This window comes from Hyaena hyaena, unplaced genomic scaffold (genome assembly GCF_003009895.1).
Source record: "Hyaena hyaena isolate Hyena2069 unplaced genomic scaffold, ASM300989v1 scaffold_18, whole genome shotgun sequence".
NCBI classification, from domain to species: domain Eukaryota; kingdom Metazoa; phylum Chordata; class Mammalia; order Carnivora; family Hyaenidae; genus Hyaena; species Hyaena hyaena.
In genome coordinates this window covers 4,914,763-4,938,270 of record NW_024080649.1, presented here as the reverse complement: position 1 = coordinate 4,938,270, position 23,508 = coordinate 4,914,763, and the positions used below count along the sequence as shown (strand labels likewise).

Below are 23,508 nucleotides of genomic sequence, written 5' to 3'. Positions count from 1 at the left end.
GCTGTCATCACAAAGGAGGAAGTAGACTGGCCAGTAATGTGGCTGAAGTCTTCCCAGCCTAAATATTAGCTGCTGACAAGAGGTGAAAGATGTAGGAGACCCTCATAAATGGAGGTCTAATGATCCATCTAGCTAGGAAATACCATGGGCACCAGTATCCATGTGTAAAACAATGTTCTTTCCAAATGTACCTCTACACTGGGATCTAAGGCAACCCCAGAAGACTCAAAAGAAGAACTTTGTGCAAGGAGGCTCCTAGAGAGCAGTGCCCCCAAATCACTCATGTGATGCAAAAGTCCCTAATAAGAGTGCTGAACAGCTTAGAATGGTGAGTCACTCATGGTTCTATTGACTGAGTGTCTCTGGTTATTCAGTTCCTAAATGTATGATCTAAGGGGACATGTGTCCACCACAATCCCACTGGTTCTCCCCTTATTTTCTCTCACTTTAAACCATCTGAACAGTGTACAAATACATGCCAGGAGCCAGAGTATATATAAAGTGGCCCTCATCTCTTGATCAATTACATTCACCTTAGGAGTATTGTAAAGGATTCTTGGCACTCTTATTCGGTGAACATTTTGACCCAATATGTCCCATTCTAGGGATCAAAAATGACACTAACCAGGCTGCTTTCCTGCTTCCTCCAAATTGGAGTTCCCGTCTCGATCTGGAACAGCTGCTGGGAGGAACATGCTGCTGGGCATCACCATCTCAGGGGTGGTCACCTGAGAAATAAGGGACACAGAAATGACGAGAGTCAAATGGAGAGGAGAGACACAAAACAGGGAAATGTGTAAAAATTATTTAATAAGCAAAATTAGCCTTCACCAGTATAAAGCTGGAAGTGTCACTTTTCATAGCTCACTGAAGATTCATGTTTATTAGACAAAGCTCACATCAGTCAAAAGTGTTTCTACGGTTACATTCTGGACATAATTAGCAGTGCACACTTGAAGAATAATCTTATTATTAATATTTTTCCTTTATGCAGAATTTTGACTTTGATCACTGACAATGTTTTGTCATGGGCTGTGAAACTTCTTGTGCAACCAATTAGGTAGATAAGTTGAAAGGCCCACCTTAAGCTGCTGAAAACATAATAAGGGCCCTAATTAAATCATACCTAGTAAAGTACACCGTAATCTTGAAGCAGGGAGCATTGTAGTACTGTTTTCAAAATGTATTCAGGCAAGAAGAGGAGGGGAATAAGAGCGAAGGAAAGGGTAAGAAGAAGAGGATAGAACAAAGAGAAGGCTAAGGACACGCAGACACACTGGCAGATTCTCCAGGAAACAACATTTTGTAACCCTTTAGAAGCTAGATCAAGTGCAAATGAGCATTTCTTATGACTTCGGTCAGGATTTCCTTTGGGGTCTTTGCTCAAGGTACTCTGGCCAGCGGTTCCCTCTGATGCGATGTCCCAGCCACACAGGGCGCCCTGCACAGTGTCCTATACCAGGGCAGCCCCACCTTGACCATGTGGCTATTGCTTACTAATATCACTAACTCCAGAATCAGCCTGGATCAAAAGAGCTATAATTTTAGGTCAGATACTCAGACATTTCTCTAGGCTCCTCTGCCATCTGGCTGGAAACTTTGTCTAAACAAGCGATCATTTACCCAACATTAATGTGATAAGCAGTCCTTAAATCCAGTGTAAGGATAAGATGTTCTTCGTTTAAACAAAAGAAATATCCCTTTGGCCAGTATGTGGTGGAAAGGTAGTAGGCGATGATATTGCTATATGAATTAGAAATTGTCTCCAGTTTGATGACAGACTAAGAAATTAGCTGAACAGAAACTACAGTCACACCCTTAGCCTTCCTTCCTACATGGCATCCAGCCCTACCAGAAGGAATTCTCTTCCCATGAAACTCCAGTATCTCAGTATCTTTACTTGTGGTCACAAATACTGGAACACCTAGATTACTGTTCAAAATCAAATATTTTAAATAAATTATTTTTAATGGTTTGAAGATCCTGGCCTTGCTCAAAACAGCTGCTGACGTGTTCCCTAGAAACATCAGTGACAGGCTCCAGTCCTAGGGGAAACCCAAACAACAATCCCCATAAACACCAAAAAGGTAACACCTCAATGCCTGTAGGGGTATTAGAATAATTTCAGCAGTCTAGATGCTGATAAGGTGCAAAAATTAAGCAACAGGCGCTATGGAGAAGGGTTGTGAGAAAGCTCATGTTTATGAAGAGCAGGTGCATGGCAGGTGAGTGTGCGTGACACAGAATTCCTGCTCCCAAGACATCTGCACCCTCACACAAAGCTCGTCAGCAGCTGGTTAAGGCTAGCTGTTGATGAATCATTAGGAATGGAGCAGAGATTGCCAAACTCATTCCATCTATTTTCTTTTTAATAGAAAGCATTTCTGACCAGTGTGGTTGGGGAGTCCAGCGGGAATCCAAGAAGTGAAAGGTCACCGATTAATTTATAGTCCTCAGCCGAGGGGGAGCACGAGGTTGGGGGCAAGAGGGGGAGAAAGGGAAAGGAAAAAAGACTCCCCCCCACCTCCTTTCTCGGTTGTAGCTGCAGGATCAGTCCTTTCCAGGGATCTTTAGGAATTATGAAAAATGAATCACGAGAAATAAAAAAAAAAACCCTACAGAGTAAAAAAGAATAAAATTATCTAACACCTCAGCTGCACATCATTATAGAAAACTGTGGGCTTTTTATACGCATTACAGTAAGGCAGACATCCCCTCTAACAGACTCAGTACGACGGATCAGTAATTGTTTTCATACACTTTAATTAGAAAAACTCAGATGGCTATGAATAATAATGGAAAAGAGAGACTTTTGCACTTGAAAGGTTGAAGTCAATCAAGTGTGAATGACGGCAAAAAAGGAAAAAAAAAGGCACCAATTCATCAGCCCTCTGTTGTCTCGCCGCGACTTTAATCATAATTCCTGATTGGGATTCAAGAAGGCAGTAAGCAGAGGTTCTTTGTCTGCCTTCACCTTCCATCAATTAACTCTTCCCGAAATATAATCATCAACCTCACATGCTCCTCTGCATCTTAATCTGGGCCTCCAAACCTCTAAGTCTTACCCCCATATGTGTTTAAGTTATTACTTTTATCTACCTGCAACTTCTCATCTGTAGTGCCCCCAAATTCTCTGGGGGTGGGGGAAGGTTTGGTATATAAAATTTTGATGGGCAAGAAATTCCCAGGAGGCAAAGAGAAATCTACCTAAAGGGTATCCTGAGGATCCAGAAAGTCTGGTAGGGTGTACTTGCACATGCGTCTCAACACAGAGGTTGAAATTGGAAGCCTCCTTCCTGCACAGGCTACTGGAGCACTCCACGGCAGCCCTCAAACACTAAAGATCCTGTGCCTGTGTTCATTCCTCCCTCTCCTCCCTAGTTTCTAAAGATTTTGACTCAAACTCTGCATGCATTTTTGTAAAGCACCATAAATTTAGTCCTGCCAATGGCTCAGTGAAGGAAAGAAGAGTTGGCCAAAGGCAGAGTTCCTTTGACACACCTTGGCACCCCCCCTCACCTTGTTTTCTGGTCCTGACTACCAAATTGTGTGGAAGGTTCAGACTATCTTAGCCACAGCCTTTGACTGAGTAGCTGAAAGTCACCGGGAAAGGCAGTCCCTCTGGTGTGCTGAGCACCATTCTTTGAAGATCCTCCCTTTGCTAGGCGCACTGGACCATGTAGGTGTGGGAGAGGACACAACCTGACTGCAGCATAACCAGAACCATCCCAGATGTGCCCAAACCTCAGATGCCCTCAAATAACGGGGTGGCACCACCTTCCCCTGCAGAGAAAACACACACGTGCATAGGTTCTCTTTCCTCCCTCCCTCCAACTTTTACTCCATCCCAGACTCAAAAGCCGAACATAAAGTTTTAGGTTTGCCAGATGACAGAACACAATTGGTACAAACAACTATACTTTCTACATTTTACTATTCCATCCATATAGATTCCTCTCATAATCTAGACACCCATAAACACTGAACATGTTACATTCTGTCCCCAATAGTCAATGTATAGAGGAGACTGGAGACCATTAAAACAGACTTTTTTTTTAGGTTATAATATTTCTCTGATAGATCTTGGTTTTTTAAAATAACTTATTGTCAAGTTAGCTAACATACTTTTAGCCTGGCCTTGGCCATGGCAATTCCATGGTAATCTTCTAGATACCACATACATTCCCCCCAGAGTCTTCAAAGCTGATGAGAATACAGGAAAAACCAACCATCAGAGCTGGGGTACTAAGAGTCAGAAAACAGTGGCTCTAACATCTTCCTAACAAGTAAACAGGTTTCATTGTATACAAGAGAAATACGGAGTTCTGCTCTGATGCCAGAAATCTTGAAGTTTAAGCAATTCTCATAAACAAGAGAAATAAAAATAGTCCCACGCTGACACTGAAAGTCTTCAAACTTAAGCAATTTCAAAACAACTTAACTGTTGAGAAGGAAGGGCCTCAAGTGATTCTCTGCTCCCCCGTCCATTTGACCATCATTCACTAGATATTGTACAGGGTCCCTGTACTGTACGTTTGTTAAGATAAGGTGAGACAGAGTCCCTGTGCCCAAGAAGCTCACAAGCCAGAATAAATAACCTTTCAGAGATCATAACCTCCTTAGAAAATCTGATGAAGGCTCCAGATGCCTAAAAACATACTTTCACACAGACAATAGCAGATAATTTTGGGAAATCAAGGCTCCCTAGAGAAAAATCCATGGACTCAAGTTAACTGTCTTTTAACTACCAGGAGAGGTGATATGGGTTCATAAATACCTAGTTCCTACCTGTTTGGTTCACCATTTTTCTAGATTATGACTTGATGCTTTTCAAGTTTCTATCAGGGGATTAAACCCTAAAGCCCCAACAATACTCCTTATAAAATTCAGAGGCTTGGATGTGGGCTTTGTACCCACTATGACACTTGGGAGGGACCACTGGTGTTTATTCTTTCTTGGTAGAGGAAGCTAGAGTTGTGAGGAGCCCTCCTCGCCTCCTTTCTCCAGGACATGGATGTGGAATGGCCAAATACAGCACCCTGAGCAGCCAAAGGGTATATGACATGCTAAGTTCTCATGGGACTGTCCATGCAAATTTACCGCTCAAGCCCACCTTGTCTGAGCTTAGATTAATACAACCAACATGTTCCACATGCTGGAAAGCAAAGATACTTTCTTAGAAAGTTTTCTATTGAACCTAGACCCTCATTCCTACAGCCTTGGCAATGCTCACCTAAGTAGGGGATCTTTCTGAAAGGCTCACTATTCCAAGTGAAAAGAATATGTTGACGAAACCTAGACTCCCAAGAAAGACTCAAATCTTTCAGCGAAAATTAATAGAATGAACAGCCTCAGATGGAAGGAGAAGGTGAGAAAGCCTCAGAAACAGGCCTTCCTGACAGAGACCTGGCCTCTCTGCATCCTTGTAAATAAGGAATTGTTTACTGTTAAAAAACTGAAGTTAAACCCAAGCTGCTTCAGGAGCTCAGCATTCTAGCTAGTGGTATGTCTGCAGGCTGCAGTGGGAGTCAGGCTGCTCACTTCCCCTGCACCAGCCACCGCGGGAGGCTGCCCCCTGGTCCCTGCACTTCTGCAGTGAGCAATCCAGAGCCCCTCCCGGCAGCAGGGTTTCAGAGGTGTTCTCCCTTCCTTTACTCCCTTCCAAATGTGCCAGCCTGGGCACTGGCACATGGAGGCTAGAGGGTCTGCTTTCTCTCTCCTCCTTGTTTCCTTTCTAAATTGGTTTTGTGCGGTTGTCTATCTTTATGTGGGTGTGAACCTAAAATTCATGAGGAAAAACTGCAGGGCCATGTTCACATTCATGTGGGCCAGAAAATAACACAGCCCTAACCAGAGTTTAAAAACTAAGAACCATAAAGACAAAACAAAAGGAGGTGAGTAGGAGAACAGGAAACACAGGAATAGTTAACACACACAGACAGACAGGGTGACAGAAAAAGAGAGTTGAGAAGGAGAATGGATTGGAGAGAAAAGCTTCATTAGACTCAGAGAGGCAACAAGCAGTGGCAGTATACCAAGGTCACTTCTAATTTAGACGATCTAATTGGCAAACAGGCTCCAAATGGCTATCATCTCACAGGGCTTGGAATTAATGAAGCCCGATTATTTTCATTACCTTCCTCTGAGATAGAGACAAAGTGAGAGAGCTGGTACCCACGCAGGTGCAAAAGCCCCAGGGCTAGTGGCCACCCGCCGCCCCAGTTGGGAGGGGGGTCAGACAGCCATTCTGTCCCAGAGGCCCATAGATTAACAGGGAGACAGACAAGGACTGAAAGAAGTCACAGGAGACAAACTATTGCTCCTGAGTGGCGAGGGGAGGCAGGAAGGGAGGGAGAGAGAAAACTACCAGCAGTGCAAGGTGCAGGGCCAGGAGCAGAGAAGCAAAGCCTGTGCATATGCAGAGAATACAGGATACCTAAGAACTACTGAAGGGAGATAAGACGAAGGGCTAGAAAAAAAGGTGATCCCGGGCTGCTCAGGAGCACACCCCATCTCTGCTAGGAGATCATATTTTGCTAAGTGACCAAGGAACAAAAACCATTTCCCCATATCAATGCTCCAGGAGCCCAGTGGTGTGTCCTGTCACTTAGAAGGATAGTGATCAATTAGAATAATTTAAGAGTACTGAAATGCATGGTAGATGGTCTCTCTCATTCTCATGGAGGGGCCAGATACATGTCCCTCCTCACCCTCAACCCTCCTTCCCCCTAAAGAGTCGGAAAATGAGGGTACAGAGCAGCAGCTCCTACGTCCCCACCACCAATTTTAAGTCTCTAACTTCTCTGTTAAATAGGTGAGAGTTCTGTGGAGCGGACACTGGGGGCAGCCTGCTCGGTCAGGTCTGGAGGGGCACTTGTCTCAAAGTCCTTGAGCTTTATAGATTTCCTCCTTTCATATGACATGTATAAAGATACTCTTTGGAGGTCTGTTTCCAATAGGCCAAGCAGAATGAAGTGCTGTGGGTGCAGTTTCCATAGTGGAGGACCAGAGCTGCAATTGTTCCCAGTGGAGAATATTTTTCAAGCCCCTTCATCGGTAAAGAGAAGGGGGCCCATGGAAGACACAGATATGAGATGCAGAGCATAAGCAAGCAGCTGTTACCATAGCAACAGACATATTAGACACTGCAGGTTCCTGAAAGCTGTCTGATAAGGTATTATTAAATGAAGCCTCCTCAAAACACTCTCCATTTACAACTGAACGGAAAGACATTGTGTAGAAAGTAATCTGTTTCCATTTATCAGGGTGAAATTTACTTTTAAAAGAACCGAAACCCAATTCAAGCCAAATCTTGCAACCTTGGATCCAGAGAGGAAAAATGTTTATCATAATTTATAGCTTTGATACCCTGGACATACCCAATGTCTACCAAGAATTGTCTATTTGGTGGATTTTGCTGGCTTTTCCTACTCTACAGCAAAGCACAGTCAAAGCACAGATAACAGTCAAACCATTTGGCAAGGAAGGAGAGTCACTCCTCTAACTGCCATTCATCCTAGCCACTCGGGGACTAAGTAGACATAACTTTCTCCTTTTGGAGGATGAATGACTATACATTCATTGGCTTACACTGGCTATTCCTTAATGATATGCTTTTAAAACTGGAGCTCTGATTTTTGGGACATTTCTCGTAATGCTGTTTTCAGAATTTCCTGCTTCAGTTGACCAAGAACAAATAGATACAGTCAGAAAGCCCAACCAACACTGTCTCATGGCCAATTTTCTAATAAAATTAGAGTAAAATGTCCACCAGGAGCATGACTGTCACCAAAGGTGTATTATAATCACTTGGTTATAAAACAACTACAAATTCCATTTTAACACCAAACTTTACAGAGGATGAACAGTGACATTTGTTTTGATTCATCAGGGCAAACTCCAGTCCTCAATCAGGATTCAGGGTTCCCCCTAAACTACGGCCACCAATTCCCATCTAACCGTAATTGCTCATCTTTTCCTGCTGAACTAAAGGATCAAGGTAGAAATGCTTCAGAACCTCAATGCAAACCATCTTCAGAGCTTGAAGAACGAATTCAATACCGACAGCCATGCAATAACTCCACCTTCTCATGCTGAGGGTGATTATCAAACCATCTTTACATATACCTTTAGGAAAAGAGTGAAACCCTCATATGATTAAATTTCTCATAACTTTCAACTTTGCTTCTGAATCCACTAACGTGCTGCTAGCAAAGTGACTTCCTATAATCAGTACATTTTCCACAATTTGCACACTTTTCAGAAGTGTCTACATTTCTAGTTAAGAAAATAATCCCATCTGTAATTGCACAACACTGATGAAAGAAACTGAAGACAACACAAAGAAATGGAAAGGCATTCCATGCTCATGGAATGGAAGAATAAATATTGTTAAAATGTCTCTACTACTCAAAGTAATCTACACATTTAATGCAATCCTTATCAAAATACCAACAACATTTTTCACAAACAATCCTAAAATTTATACGGGACCACAAAAGACTGAATTGCCAAAGGAATTCTTGAACAAGAACTGGAGATATCACAATTCCATACTTCAAGTTATTCTACAAAACTGTAGTAATCAAAGCAGCATGATACTGGCACAAAAAAAAGACACACAAATCAATGAAACAGAATAGAAAACCCAGAATTGTATGATCAATTAATCTTTGACAAAGGAGGAAAGAATATGCAATGGGAAAAGAGAATCTCCGACAAATGGTGTTGGGAAAGCTGGGCAGCAACATGTATAAGAATGAAACTTCCTACACCATACAAAAATTAAATTCAAAATGGATGAAAAACCTAAACGCATGAACTGAAACTATAAAAATTATTTGAGAGACCACAGGCAGTAATTTCTCTAACATTGGCTATAGCAGTATTTTTCTAGATTTGACTCCTGAGGCAAGGAAAGTAAAAAAAAAAAAAAAACTCCTGGGATTACATCAAAATAAAAGACTTCATTTCCTCCCAGTGAAGGAACAAAACTAAAATGACAGCCTACTATATGGGAGAAGATATTTGCAAATGACATATCCAATGAAGGGTTAATATCCAAAATATATAAAGAACTTATATAACCCAACACCCCCCAAAATATAAACCAATTAAAAAATGGGCAAGAAGCATGAACAAACATTTCTCCAAAGAGATAACAGATGGCTAACAGACACGTAAAAAGATGCTCAACACCACCCATCACTGGGGAAATGCAAATTAAAATTACAATGAGACACCACCTCACACCTGCTAGAATGGCTACAATCAAAAACACAAGAAAGATCAAGTGTTGGCAAGGACGTGGAGAAAAAGGAAACCTCAGGCACTGTTGGTGAGAATGCAAACTGGTACAGTCACTGTGGAAAACAGTATGGAAGTTTCCCAAAGAGTTAAAAATAGAATTGCCCTATGATTCAGTAATCATACTACTAGGTGTTTATACAAAGAATACAAAAACATTTATTCAGAAGGATGTAAGTACCCTAACGTTTATTACAGCATTATTAGCAATAGCTATACTATGGAAGCAGCCTAAGTGTCCATCGGTAGGTGGATGGATAAAGAAGATGTGGTATATAAACACAATGGAGTATTATTCAGCCATAAAAAAAAAGAATGAAATCTTGCCATTTGTTGCAACATGGATGGATCTAGAAAGTGTAATGCTAAGCAAAATAAGTCAGAGAAAGACATACCACAATTTCACTTATCTATGGAATTTAAGAAACAAAACATGTGAACAAAGGTGGGGGCAGGGAGGAAGCAATCCAAGAAGAAGACTGTTAACTATAGAGACCAAACTGATGGTTACCAGAGGTGAGGTGGAGGGATGGGGGAAATAGGTTAAAGGAATTTTAGAATACATTTATCATGATGAGCACTGGATAACGTATAGACTATTGAATTGCTGTATTGTACACCGGGAACTAATATAACACTGTTGACTATAGTGGAATTTAAAAAAAGCTTAAAGTCTACATTTCTGTAGAAAACATCTCCACTGTCTGCTGTGGGAAGATGAGGTGCACAGGGTACCAAATGCAACCCTTTTAGGGATCATGCTTCTCCTACATAATTATGTTCTCAGGGTTTCTTGTAGAACAGGGTTTATAAACCTGGTTCTGTGTATGAATTTTAAGATATTCTTATGCTTCCTGGCATTATACACAGTTTTGTATATGCAGAATATTCAAAGGTGGTCTTAACAGTGGTTCCACTTTACTGTGCATAGAGTAACACAGTAAGGCTAAAGAATCACTTTTAACGGAGTCTCTAAAAAGGTCGAGAATCACTGCTGAGAAGGTGCTAGTTAGTAACATCCAGAAATATCTTAGGGATTGGTACCTGAAGAACACAGTACTTACATGTTGTCCTTGAAGACTCCAATGGAAAAGAGGAAGATTCATAATGACCATCATACTCACTTACATGAAATGCACCTTACGTTCACTGTTATAAAACTATGACAAACGATGGATATTTGAAATATAATTTATATTCTAGTCCCTAGGGATGTATAAATGAAACCTACTATTTAATGTAAACCAGTCATACAGATTATTATAGGCTCATATTTCCTATACCAGATTTATATCAAACAGGAAAAATAATCACCTGAGCAAAAGAAAAATGTCATTAAGTACTAAAAATGCTTCCCACATCACTTTCTGTTCCTTCAGGGTCCTATGGTTCCAGGCCATAGGTGGGAAGTGTGATGAGGCCTGAGAAAATCCCCTTGTTATTTCCAAGTCTGGTGAGAATGCCAGTACCTATAACACAGAAACCCACCCATCCAAAAAAAGGTCTCCACTCACAGAGAATCTTTACACAGTATTCACCAGTCTATCTGAAAATATCCACGGAAAGGGAATTTATACTTGAATGATCTCTGAGATGAAACTTATGCTAGGTCACCTTCAGGTTTCCTAGGCTGCTAAAGTTCTCTTGACGCATTATCAATTATATGTTCCCCATGACTAAACATCACTTAGAACATTATTCATTAATCTTGCACAACCAAATGGAATAGGAAATGCCTAGAGGTTATAGGTCTCTGACCTGCACGTTATAACATGGAATACTGAACCCACTACATCTCTGGGAATCTTTATAATCAAATTAACCTATTACTCCACTGTTGAAATAAGTTAGAGGTGAGCATAATTCTCTTTGGTAGTTTTTCCTCTAGTGATCAGGAATGGGCTTGCAGAGCAGCCCCATCATAGATAGAAAAGCAGGATATTGGTATCATCTGTGGAATTTGGAAAGTTTTCACATTACAATGAAATCTTTACACTAACCTTTTGGGCCATGCTATAGTAGCCACTGAGCCATACTTTTAACACCTGCAGGTGTGGCAACAGAATGTTAAAAATGCAAAGCCTTCATCCATGAGTCAACACATGCTATCCCACTGACCATTCTCCTGCTCTGAGAATCCACGTATCTGCTTAAGAAATGCCCACATTACAGGGTCACATCCCTAGAGCTGGAAAATGTGGGTTCAAATTTCAACCCTGACACTTATAAGTAGCATCAAGCCAGCTAACCTCTCTGAGCCTCAGTTTCCTCAGCTGTTAATGTGAACACATCCAACTAATTTTTGTGAACATGTCCAACTTTTATTTTTTTTTTAAACAAGGCTGTTATGAGGATGAGATGAGACTAAGAGCAACCTAGAACATGACCAACTTACTGAAGGTTTTCAGTCTTAATAATTTCTTCATGTAAATGGTTAGCTGATCTCTCCATCAGATGAAGAGGTGGGGTAATAAGGGAAGGTAGAGAAACACATACATATTCAATGCTTTGGGCCATTGTCACACCATGGTTGCGCCCAGTTGAAGGGAGGTGTAGGAGAACAGAGGTCTAGGGCCATTTTTGACATTTCCAACTCTACACTGGCTTTCTCACCCAACAACACAGAATCTCATCCATGTTATTGCGTCACCTTTGACCTCTCGGGAAAGAGAAGCCATGAGTCTTGCCGCCGGCTGCCCTTACCGTCATAATGAGTTTCTCCACGCAGTCAGGCGCCACACTGTGGAGGTGGGTGAGATGCAGCTGGAGGTGGATCTTGTTGTTGAGCATGTCCTGGCACAGGGGGCAGCGCAGCATGGGCTGCACGGAGTGCTGCGTCATGGCATGCACCCGGAGCCGGTTGACGTCGGCGTTGCTGTACTTGCAGTAGGGACACTGGTACATCTGTGGGGGACACACCCATTCCTCTGGCTGAATCTTCAGTTCCCACCAGGGTCTGTGTCTGCCCCAAGCCCGCCCACCCAAGAGTGGGTTCCCTGCTGGTGTCTAGAGCACTCCCTACTCCCCGCCCTGCCCTCTACCAGCAGAGCCCCTTCCAGTCTCACCTGCTCAGATTTGGTCTCCTCTGTTGTTTTAGGTCGCTTTGAAGAGAGAGGAGATTCCGAGCTACCTGTGAAGGAGATGCGTTTGGATGTCGCAGGAGAATCTGTCAGCTCCTTCTCTGCTTGGCTGGACGACGCTGGAAGGAAAAGCAGAAGATGTGATATAGCAGCCAGACCAGGCCAGCTCCCAGAGGGTTTGTGTTGGGTGAAAATCAACATTCATTTATAGCACAGGATTTTCTTGAAACACCAAAATTCAAGTAGGATGAGCATCCGGACTGACTTATCAAGCACGCTGGAAAAGAAGCAAGTGTTCCATTTCCCCCATGAATTTCTGTCACTATTTTAACAACTGAATGCTAAGAAAAAAAGATAAATGGACTAAAAGGCTCTGAGCTGGATTAAGCTAAATTTGGTGTATTCTGATTTCCCCCAATCAAGACACAGTCTGCTGGCCTATAGGGGGCAGTAGGGCAGAGAGCGGGTGGTAGAGTCTTACCAGTGTGGCTCTGCAAATGGCTAGTCAACCTGAGTACCCAGACACACTCCACCTTCACACAAGTCCTCAACAATGTGAGCCTAACTTGATTTTCCCAGCTCTTGGAATCACAACACAGCACATCACAGGAGACACGACACATGTGACCCAAGAAAGGATATCCGCATACAAATACTTGGAAAAAAATCAAGTTTGGGTTTAGTAACCTGTTTTTGGGGGAAAAGTAATTGAAGAGTGGAAGAGGTAAGGCATGAATCCAACGTATAATCTGAGCAATGCTCCAGACACCAGCGTTTATTCCAAGTGGGTGGTGAGAGGGAAAGCCTCCTCTCTGCTTGCCCAAACCACACCCCATTTCACCAAAAAGAACAACCAAAACACTAATTAATGAGAAGGGTCACATGAGACTTAAGAAGCAACAGTAGGCAGAGAAATGTGGGTAGAAGGAGTTCTCTGAAACATGGAAAAGAATCTGGAAGATTTTGATCATAAAACCGCTGGGTTAAAGATTTAACAAGGATCAGCAGGGCTTCTCTGTTGTAAACACATCCCAACAGGAGTAGATGTGGTCGTTCCACAACCTGGTCAGTATCTGAGGGTTGGTTCTGTCACTTGTGAACAATGAACTTCATTTTTCAGAAACTTGCTACAAATGATTTTCAAAAATCCCAAAAATGGTGGTGAAAAATATATACCCATTCCCCTCATTGAGGTCCTTGATTTAGAAAGCCTAATTTTTACTCTTAAGTGCAAATGCTGTCTGTATCACCCAGTCTAGTTACCTAGCTCATGTTTCTACTTTATGCTCAGCTTTGAAAATTTGTTCTGACGTGGATACCAAGATGCTGTCATTATGGATGGACGCTTTAATAAACAATTTTAGAAAATCAATTTTATTCATTAAAATCATAAGGCCACAAATAATTTTAAAGAAAGAATTGCTAAATGCAGGAAATATTCCAGGAAGTTGATGCTCTTCCCAGAATGCACATCTTGTGACCTTTAAACCCCAGTATCTTGGTAACCTGGCCTGCATAAGTTTGTAGGGCATCTATTATTTAAAAAGTACAAGGACAAGCATTTTATACACAGACCCCTCCTCCTCCCAACACACACATTCATAACAGTACTTTAATCTGTCTCGAATCGACTTCAAACCCATTTTGCTCTTAATGGGAGTTACTCATTTTCACTTGAAAGGTAATACATGACGGCTGGATATTTAATGTGATGGAATGGCTGCCGATTAACTAGGTGGTGTAACATTCTAGACCGGTTCCCCCATGGCCCACTTCCCATCTCCTGGCCCCTCAAAGGAACCCAGTGTCGCAGGTTTTCAACCTCAGTGTGATGGGCCCTTGCCTGAACACTCCCACAACAGGAGTCCTTAACTAATGGTTCGGGGAATTAAGTGCCCCCAGACTCCCAGAAGGTTCCTCATTCTCCATCATTTTTCATTTTTGCTTACTGGTTATCCTCTATATATTAACAGTTCAAAAGCATTCTACAGATGGGGTGAGTGGAGGCATTAGGTGATACTTTATTACAGCCATCTCTTCCCCAACCCTTCCCTATTTCCACCTCCAACCTGTAGGCATTAGTTAGACTCTGCACTTATCTGCTCCTCCTTCCATAAGAGGCAAACCAAGATACAGATTCCAATCCAAACACCCACTCCCTGTCTTTTAGTCTGCCCAACCTGAAATGACTTTCTTTCATAGGACCATGCCATCTTGTAAATGCCCTCAGTCTGCCACTAACACCCTTTAGAATAAAGGTTGTGAAATGTGCAGGTGTGCGGCTGTGTGGGTGGACGAGCCCCAGGCATGAGACCACCCAACTCATCTCACTGGGAGCTAAAAGGCAAACACAGGGTAGCGCAGTGTGGCATTAACTTCCTTGTCTGACCAGAGTCCACCCTCTTCCTTCAGTGCTGAATGCACGATGAATCGTGCCAAGGTTGTGGAGGTGAGCATTCTGGTTTCAGAGCCCACTATTCTTTCCCCCTGCACGGAGAGGGGAGCTTTTATTACTTTTTTAAATTAAAAAAAAATTGTTTATTTTCAAACTCTCTGACTGCTCTGGAATTGTACAGCTTCCACTGTGAGCTCAAGCTAAGGAATCCTTATAAAGTGTCTTAAAAAATAAAGTCAGCACTCTCTTCCTCATTCCTCTTTCTCCCCAATAATACATTAGCCATGCTGTAATATGAAAATGCTGGACCCACTGGTGTAAAAACTTCAGGAGCTCAACTTCCTTCTATCCTGGACAGCCTGCATGTTTATTAGATCAGATCTGTCTAGAAGTGGACATTAGCTACCTGCAGTTCACTAGCTTGTTTCCTAAAGATAAAGCTGCCATTCTTAGAATCTGTAACACCCAGTTACAATCCACTTGTGTTTCCCTGGGTGATATGGGTCTGCTCCTAAGAGTTAGGCTAACTTGGATGGCAGCCCCCCTCCTAGCTTGACCTCAGGTATTAATATGTCGATCCCTATCAAGACACAGTACCAATGTCTTTATACAATTTCTGTAGATGTGCCAACAGTTGTACAAGTTCTCCACCAGCAGGCTGGATAAGGGTTTACTATAGGCCACAGACAGTCTGAGTATTTCTCAAGCTGCTTCTCTCTGAACGACTTCAAAAGAGCCAGGGTCTCAAAATCAATTTCTATTTTAGTTCTGTCACTAGCATACATTGTAGGCCTAAGTAAATCAGGTTGTATGAATACCAAGAGAAAAAGTACTGTGGTTTTCTGCTTTTGAGGACTTTTCTAAACTTTAACTTAAATTCTAGGAGAGATGTCACAGTCTAGGAAACATTATTGAAAAAATCAATTACTGGCCACTTTAAGGCCACCATGACATCACAGTAGCTAATTGGAAATACATGCACTTCAGAGACAAGCTTTAATTTAAACAGTGCCTGGAACCTTTGGTTTATACTGGCAACAGAAAGGCAAACAAGTTGAAGGGTTACTACCTGTATTGGTTTTTACAATAATGACAAAATGAATTGGAAGCAATGGAGTCTCTTAAAACAGGGCATGGTCAAGTAAACAGTGGTATAGCTACTCTACTGGGTATCAGAAGACGCTAAAAGTGATAGCTGTGAACCAATGTGGAAAAATTCTCAAGAATGTTAATCAGAAGACAAATCAGATAAAATATGCATTACATTATGATATAGCTATGTAAAAAGTAGACACTAGAAAAGAATACTAGAATAAAATGAATGTTGTATTTAGGTAATGGAATCATGGACCATTTTTCCATTTTTATAAGGTTGTCAAGAAGTTATATTATTTCTTAATACTATAGTTACATGGTTCAGCATTTAAATTCAACTGTCCATGAAAAAGTTGATATTTGGATCCATACTGTGCACATCAGGTGTTTTTTTTTTTGTTTTTGTTTTTTTTTACTTTGCTGGTTAAAGCAATTTTCTCATTTTGGCAGCTATGTCATACAAAAGTATGTGTTAAATCTCAGCAAATCTTTCACAGGCAACATGCTGGGCTTCTGGTACTTGGAAAGGGATAGAAATGTGGTGAGGAACCATGTGAATGCACACATTATAGATTACATAGTCTATAAAGTGAGGCAGATGGAATAGTGACGATGATATGGTAGGTCAAACCCTTCCACGACCTGATAGGATGTGGGCTGTGCATTCCTGGCCACGCGAACTTTCTAAGGAGTTTAAGCACTTGCTTGTTCGGAGTTACGGCTCTCCTACCCAACTTGCTTGATAAAGGACAGAAAGGACTCGTATGTCCTTCTTATGGAGTACAAAAACTTCAAAGTTGGCTTTCTGGGCCAGAAGCCAGCATTTCCCCTTAAGCTATGATGGGTTGGACACTACAAATGACAAAGATAAATACGGAGAGAGACAGACCTGATTCATGACTCTCTATTTTATTCTCTTAGGTTCCTCTACACACGAGGCAAAGTAATTTCATTCGTAATGAAACACAATACTCAAGACATGGCTTCCTTAAGGGAGAAACTAATATATGCATGAGACATCAAATTCCAGCTACCCTTTGCTTTTAAAATATTTTGGGGGGAAGCACTTAACCTCTAAAAGTAATTATTTAAAAAATTACCCCTCTTGTCTTACTAATTAGAGGAGGTTGGGAGAAAAGAAGCACCAACCCGTAATCATGCAAGTTTTGCTTGTAATATTATGTTCCAAGCACATAGAATAATTAAAAGAAGCCAAGTTTCATATAGGAAATGACTTACTTTAAAAAAGAGGTTAGAGTAGTATAAACTTAGGAGGCTTAAAGAATGGCCAAGTATGGTATAAAACACAGTTTCTGTAACTTCACCTGATAAAACCAGTCTTCCAATTCCAGTCCTCAATAACAAATTAAAGTCTGAGTCACTGAAATTTTGGCCACAGAAAACTTAAAAGATGTACTTGCAATACCAAAGACCACCAGTGGGCTTATAAAGCCCCATTTCACAACTGCCGATGTGGTTGGCCCATAGGGCTGTGAAGAGAGGTAAGGCATGGAGCTGCCTCGTGAAAAAGCAACCTGAAGAAAAACTGGAAATGAAGTAGAAGTTTTTTGCTTCCTCCAATTGTCAGCCAAGACATGAACTTGCCCTCCTCCAAAACCAAAGTACTCAGAAGTAGTTTCTATATTTCACGAGCAAAATTGATCTCATCACTCAACACACCAGTGGGGCTGTTGGCATGGTGGGTATTCGGTGCTGCAGGCCAGCCTCCCTTTGGCCAGAGACCTCCCTTGGGGAGATTCTGGGCCTGCATTGAGCTGTTCATGTTGCTGGGAAGTTTCTTCTGCAGTTCTCCCCTCCATGGTGGGGTGGCACCTGGGGATGGTATACCCCAAAGTGCTGATCTTTCTCATGGGGACCCCAAGGTGAGCCCACTGAGGGCCTGGGCTGCTACCAGACATTCACTCCTTGTGAAGAAGCCAAAGGCAGCAGCCACTTCCACGTCTCAACCGTCAAACTCTTAGCTAAAGTACCAGTGACAGCCCCTCCATCTAAACTTCCATCTCCCAAACCAGCAGCATAATGGAGGAGCCAATTAAATGATTATTAATTCATGCTGCTTTCCGTAAGCCAGAGGTTCTCATCGCCTTGCGTTCCGTAAACCAGCTTGCCACCTGCCCCAGAAATTTACAGCAACCTTTTATCCTTCTCCACTGACTAGAGGGGAAAAAATTCACACAACTCTGTATCAATGTTTGAGTTGGGATAACTAACCCCACTAGACTCAGAAGCTTCAGTAGGTCTAAAAATGGTCATTTCAGCTCATAACAATGAAATGAAAGGTACAGTGTGCTCTTTCCTTAGCCCTTCTCCTTCAGCTTCTCATGAGCCTCATACTTCCTCTAGCCAACAAAAATGCAATGTTTTCACAGGTAATCTGTGCTTCTGGACTTTGTGAACTTTATACTGTCAATGAAAGTGGAGGTACTCTTGGCATTTCCCTGCAATTCCTTCCCCCAGAGGACAGGCTAGGATTTCATACTCGGATCTCCTATGGAGCTACCGCACTTGGTAAGTGGGCCAGACATTTGGCTAAATTCTCTTACTCCCCTAATACAGAGAACAGCAGTTCCTCTAAAGGATTTGCTTTGCTGCCAATTTGGTCTTTAAACATGCATGGTCTCATTCTGCCTCCAACCAAGCACTTAAAGATGTTTCAAAGAGGAAGTGGAGGCCTGCACAGGTACCCACACCCAGGAGGTGGTCTCCGTGCCATGGCTACAGCAAAGCTGGGCTCCCCTCCCTTCCCTGCTGAGGTGTGGGACAGGTCTCTGGCCCCGTGGGGTTAGGAACCTTAAATTCACAGCACAGTCTCATTTTCTGTAATTCCAAGCTGTGCTGCCTGTGTACATCTCTAGAAAGCATTTTTGAGAGCTACAACCACCTACTCAAGAAGTACAAGAATATGCCTAGTTGGGAAGAGTAAGTACAGGCATCATCAACATATCAGACACATCTTTCTGTTTCTATAAAGGGCTTCAAGGAGAATTTGAGTAATAGTACAGATTGGTGTAACTTGTACACAGGGAACTGCTAATTATTTTTCTCTTCCAAGTCAAATGTGAACTGGATAGGTCAGCACTCTGGAAATCCAGAAACTCTTTGGTGTTGTTGCTGTTGTTACTTTGCTCTTTATATGGAAGTAACTGTAGATTCACAGGAAGTTGCAAGAACAGTTCAGAGGTCACGTGTTGCCTTCCCTTGTGTTACTTTTAGCCTGTGTTCAGGGAAAGATTTCTAGGCCTTCTATCACTTTTCATTATGACCCTGTTTCTCTGATCAAACTTCTCTCCCACTTCATTGCCTGCTATTCTGGATAATATGTGCCAAGACTCAAGACCTGTGCCTCTTCTAGGCACTTCCACCTTCTAGGAAAGCTCAGTACCTCTCACACTCAGCAGGGGCTCAGGACCTGCCATTCAGTTAAAGGAGAAATAGTTCTCGAAACTTCATGCATGTCACAAGATCACAGCCCCAAGTCTGACTCAGAAGGCCCTGGGAGGGTTTGTTAAAACATAGACAGCAGGCCATGCCCCCTCCCCAGAGTATGTCTGATTCGAAGAATGTGCATTTCTTAGTGAGTTTCTGAGTGATGCTAATGGCCCATGGACCACACTTTTGAGAACTGCCATCAGAGTCAAAGCTTTCATTAATTATGGGGACCAGAATTAAATGAGGGGCCTGGCAGGTGTGGGGGGATCCACCAGTCCACTCCCAAATGACTGTTGCCAACAATACACTCTCATCACCTATGCTCACGGAAGAAAACCAGGCCTAGTCTCAAAGCTACAGTGTTTCCCCGCTCAGGCCAAAGGCGAAAGATTAAATATGGGTGTCTCTCAGGGAACCTCTGAAATAAACTAGACACATTTTCAAAATCAGAAATTCAGAAGCGATAACCACATGCTCTTTTGGTAGTATAATCCAAAGTAACGACAGACCACCTTTTAGGGCAGTCTTGTTCTTTCTATGTGTCCCGGAGAACCTCCAGGAAAAGAGGGAAGACACCGGTGGGCTCTTTCCACTCTGCAGAGGAGGAAGCATCTATTCAGTGCTGACCTGCTGGGTCTTGACACCTCAGGCCACACCAGCCCCGGGTTCCCTTTGATACAGCCCTGACAAGGGTGCAGCAATCCATACTGGCACCTGTGTGTCCAAGTCAGCCATCTGACTTACCCCGCCATGTGGAGTCTCTACTTTCCCAGTAAGCTGACTCATGGAGGGACAGAGGGCCCATGCGGACTGATGACTGCTGTTCTCTCTCTGCTTCTTTGGGGAGAAAATAGTGCTAAGCCCTACATCTGAGGCATCAATCTGTTCCACTAATTCCTTGTTGAAATATGCATAAGGCTGCTTAACTGTACTGATTTGAGCTCCCAAAAGGCCGTCCCACAATTCAATTTTGAGATACCTTGCTCCCTCTGTATCAGATTTGTGAAGGAACCACTGGTCCAAACAGAGCCACCAGCCCCTGCCTCGTTTAGACCAACATCTGCTGTCAGTTTATTTAATAACTTCTAGACACTAGGCTGCCACCATTAGCCTGGCCTGTGTGCCAGGAAAAAGGGACCAAACGGGCCAAGCCCTGACTCCTCACTTTAAGGAATTAGCCTGCCTGCTTCTGGCCTCTTCTAAGTTTCCCCCAAAGTGTCCTGGCTTCCTCTGGCACGGCCTCTTGAGCTGTGCACAGACACCACGTACAGCTGTAGTCACAGCGTCCTGTGAGGACAAGTGGCCCTGGTTGGAGGAGAAGCTGGTGGCTGCAATGTCACTCTGCTCCTGGCTTAATTATAGGATTGTGAAGACCACGGATTTCGAAAAAAACCAGAGTGGGAAGGACATTAGAGACCCTTGAACTGACAAGACGAAGTAGTCCAGAGGTGTGAAATGTAGATCAAAACAAGGGGGCAACGTGGGTCATTCAGAGACCAGGCCAAAGTTAATTAACAGAAGTTCATCCAGTCCCCATCAAATTGAACATTAATTAGGTTAGTTAGGGTCTCTGAGCCCCAGCATAGCACAGTCTCCCAAAGACTGGACTAAAACAATACTCTTTCAGTTTTTCCCTCCATTCCAAACCTATCTACCTAAGATACTTAATAAATTTTCAGAATGAAAGTGAGCCTGTGAAAGTAAACACACAAAATTTAGATCCAGCATGGTAAATGAACTCTGAAGTGAACTTCTCAGTACCCTTTCAAATCAACTTCCCCCATGATCTGCCCAGCTGCCCAGGGTTTGTTTGTTATTTTTATTTGTCGGGGCTTTTGGGGGTTTTGAGGGGTTTTTTTTGGGGGGGGGGTTCTGTGTGTTCGCTGCTAGTCCAGGTTTGGCATGTGAGTGTGAGAATCTGTACTTGGGGATGAAAGACATCACTCAGGCCCCTGTAAGGTTGGGAAATGGCAATGATTCTCCACTTCCTCCTGTGTGTTTGAAGTACCAAGAAGACTGGAAATGTCTCCTTTGGTAACTGTGCACAAGACAGAGACAGGGGGATTTACTTCACTGTTTCTCTCAGTACCGAGTCCCGTGTGCAGTTTGCTCACAGTGTTCCAAAGGGCTAGGACAAATGATGTGTGCGAAAAGGTCAGGTCTCAGTTTCCTCATCCGTCAGTGGGATAACAGTGTCTACTCACAGGGTTTCTGTGAGGCAAGAGATCAGGCATATATGCCCACCAGTAGTACAAGCTCAAACATTGGTTGCTATGGTTTCATTTTGAGAAGTATCTCTGGGAAATAATATGGGTCCACATGTGGGCATATATAACCATAGCATGAGGGGAGAGGCCTGTTTTTTAAAGAAGCATGGACACTCTAAATTTGCCTCTTCTGTACATTAACATGGAATGATCCTATTAACCCATGGGTGTGATGTCTAAAGAGTAGAAAACAGAATAGCTGGGACTTGAAAATGTTTGTAGTGATGCTATTTTATCAAACTGATTGTTAACGAAACAGTCAAACAGTATCAAGCACTTGCTAAGTGCTGGAAATGAGAGAAATGAGAATGCTAGCTACACTGGGGTGAGAAGAAGAGGCAGAGCACAGAAGACTGTTAAGGCAGTGGGTATACTACTGTGTGATATAGTCACTGACATATGTCAATACACTTTTGCTTATACCCACAGAATATGTAACACTAAGACTGAATCCTTAAATAAACTGTGGACTTTGGGTGATTTTTGATGTGTCAGTGATTTATCACTGGTTTAAAAGAAAAAAAAGTACCATTCTAGTGAGTGATGTTGATTATGGGGGCACCTTTACATATGTGAGAGCAAAGAGTACACAGGAAATATACCTCCCTCTCAATTTTATTGCAAATTTAGAACTGCTCTTAAAAAATAAAGTCTAGAGGCACCTGGGTGGCCCAGTTGGTTAAGTGTCTGGCTTTGGCTCAGGTGATGATCTCGTGGTTCATGAGTCTGAGTCCCACACTGGGATCTGCACAGATGATGCAGAGCTTGCTTGTGATTCTCACTCTCCCTCTGCCCCTCCCCCAATTGTGAGTACATGCATGTGCTTTCTTGCTCTCTCTCTCTGTCTCTCTCACATTAAACAAACTTAAAAACATAAAGTCTAAGATATTAAGCAAACAAAAAAGGAACAAATGCCACAAAGCTCAGATCATAAAGAGCTCACAATCCTGTTTGACAACTAGAGAAACAGGATTTTCAAGTCTTCTATTCCAATCTTCATAGAGTAAGAGAGAGCCACTACGTTATGAGTTCTTGACCTTTATGACGTGGGGAATATATTCCTGAACCACAAGGCACACTGGGGTCTGATCACAAATCTGGCAACCGGGTGTTCACCATCTATGTGCCGTTCTTCCCTAGTCGCCAAAACACAGAGAATGCCAGGCCAGGAAGTTTGTGGGAGCCTAATGAAAATGCTTGGCTATCCCCTGAGAAAGGCACTTTTCTTAAGTCACGATCATGATTCTAATCAGCAGAAAAGCTAAAAGTGAAACAAAGCAAGACAATTTGCATGGCCCCTTTGTAAGAATAATATGCAGATCTATAAGGTATTTTTTATAGTGGAAAAAATTATTTGCTCCTTAATCTACATTTACACTACCCTTTATCCATACCTTGAGGAGAGTTCTCATCACTCTGTGTGCCACAGCTATGTGATTATACATGGCATCTCTTCTAGAAGAAAGGGAGTCCTTACTTTTTTGCATATCCCGTATCTGCCTTAGATTATCTCCGCTAATTTTGTTACTGCATGAAAAAATATTTGCTCAACTGATGTGGTCCCTCTCCCCCTCTTACAATTTACAATATGAATTCTCAAAGCCAAGACTTCTGAATTACTGGCATTCAGGCAAGTCCAGATATACACCACACCCTATATCTATTTTTGCTTCCCAACATAAAAATAGTTTGAATGGTTTGTTTCCAATTGTGAGGCAGAAATCTGCCTGCAGTGACTTTAAGCAGCCAAGTTTTACTGAAAGTGGCCTGGAAGAAAAAAAAGAGGGTGGAGTGGAGGTGGGGGAGGGGAACAGAGGACTCTGGAAAAGCCCACATAGCTACACAATTCCCATCCGTGTGTGAAACGTAAAACCAAAAACAGTTTCCTTTGGCAAGAATGTGAACCACGAAGGAG

General features: G+C 42.5%; 1 protein-coding gene and 1 long non-coding RNA gene across 3 annotated transcripts in view; one reads left to right on the top strand and one right to left on the bottom strand.

Moving 5' to 3' along the window:
• LOC120223941 overlaps positions 1-13,716 on the top strand; it is a 163,338-nt gene extending 149,622 nt beyond the window's left edge. Inside the window, exon 3 of the long non-coding RNA XR_005526414.1 lies at positions 12,404-13,716. This is a non-coding gene — a long non-coding RNA (uncharacterized LOC120223941). The remainder of the gene's footprint in view (positions 1-12,403) is intronic.
• The window catches only part of ZFHX3 (zinc finger homeobox 3), a 238,732-nt gene that overhangs the window by 11,884 nt on the left and 203,340 nt on the right, over positions 1-23,508 (bottom strand). For both annotated transcript variants that reach the window (XM_039222154.1, XM_039222163.1), the window contains 3 exons: positions 12,372-12,505; positions 12,010-12,210; positions 626-728 (listed from right to left, as the gene is read on the bottom strand). In XM_039222154.1, the coding sequence (XP_039078085.1) occupies positions 626-728; positions 12,010-12,210; positions 12,372-12,505 (438 nt within the window). The remainder of the gene's footprint in view (positions 1-625; positions 729-12,009; positions 12,211-12,371; positions 12,506-23,508) is intronic.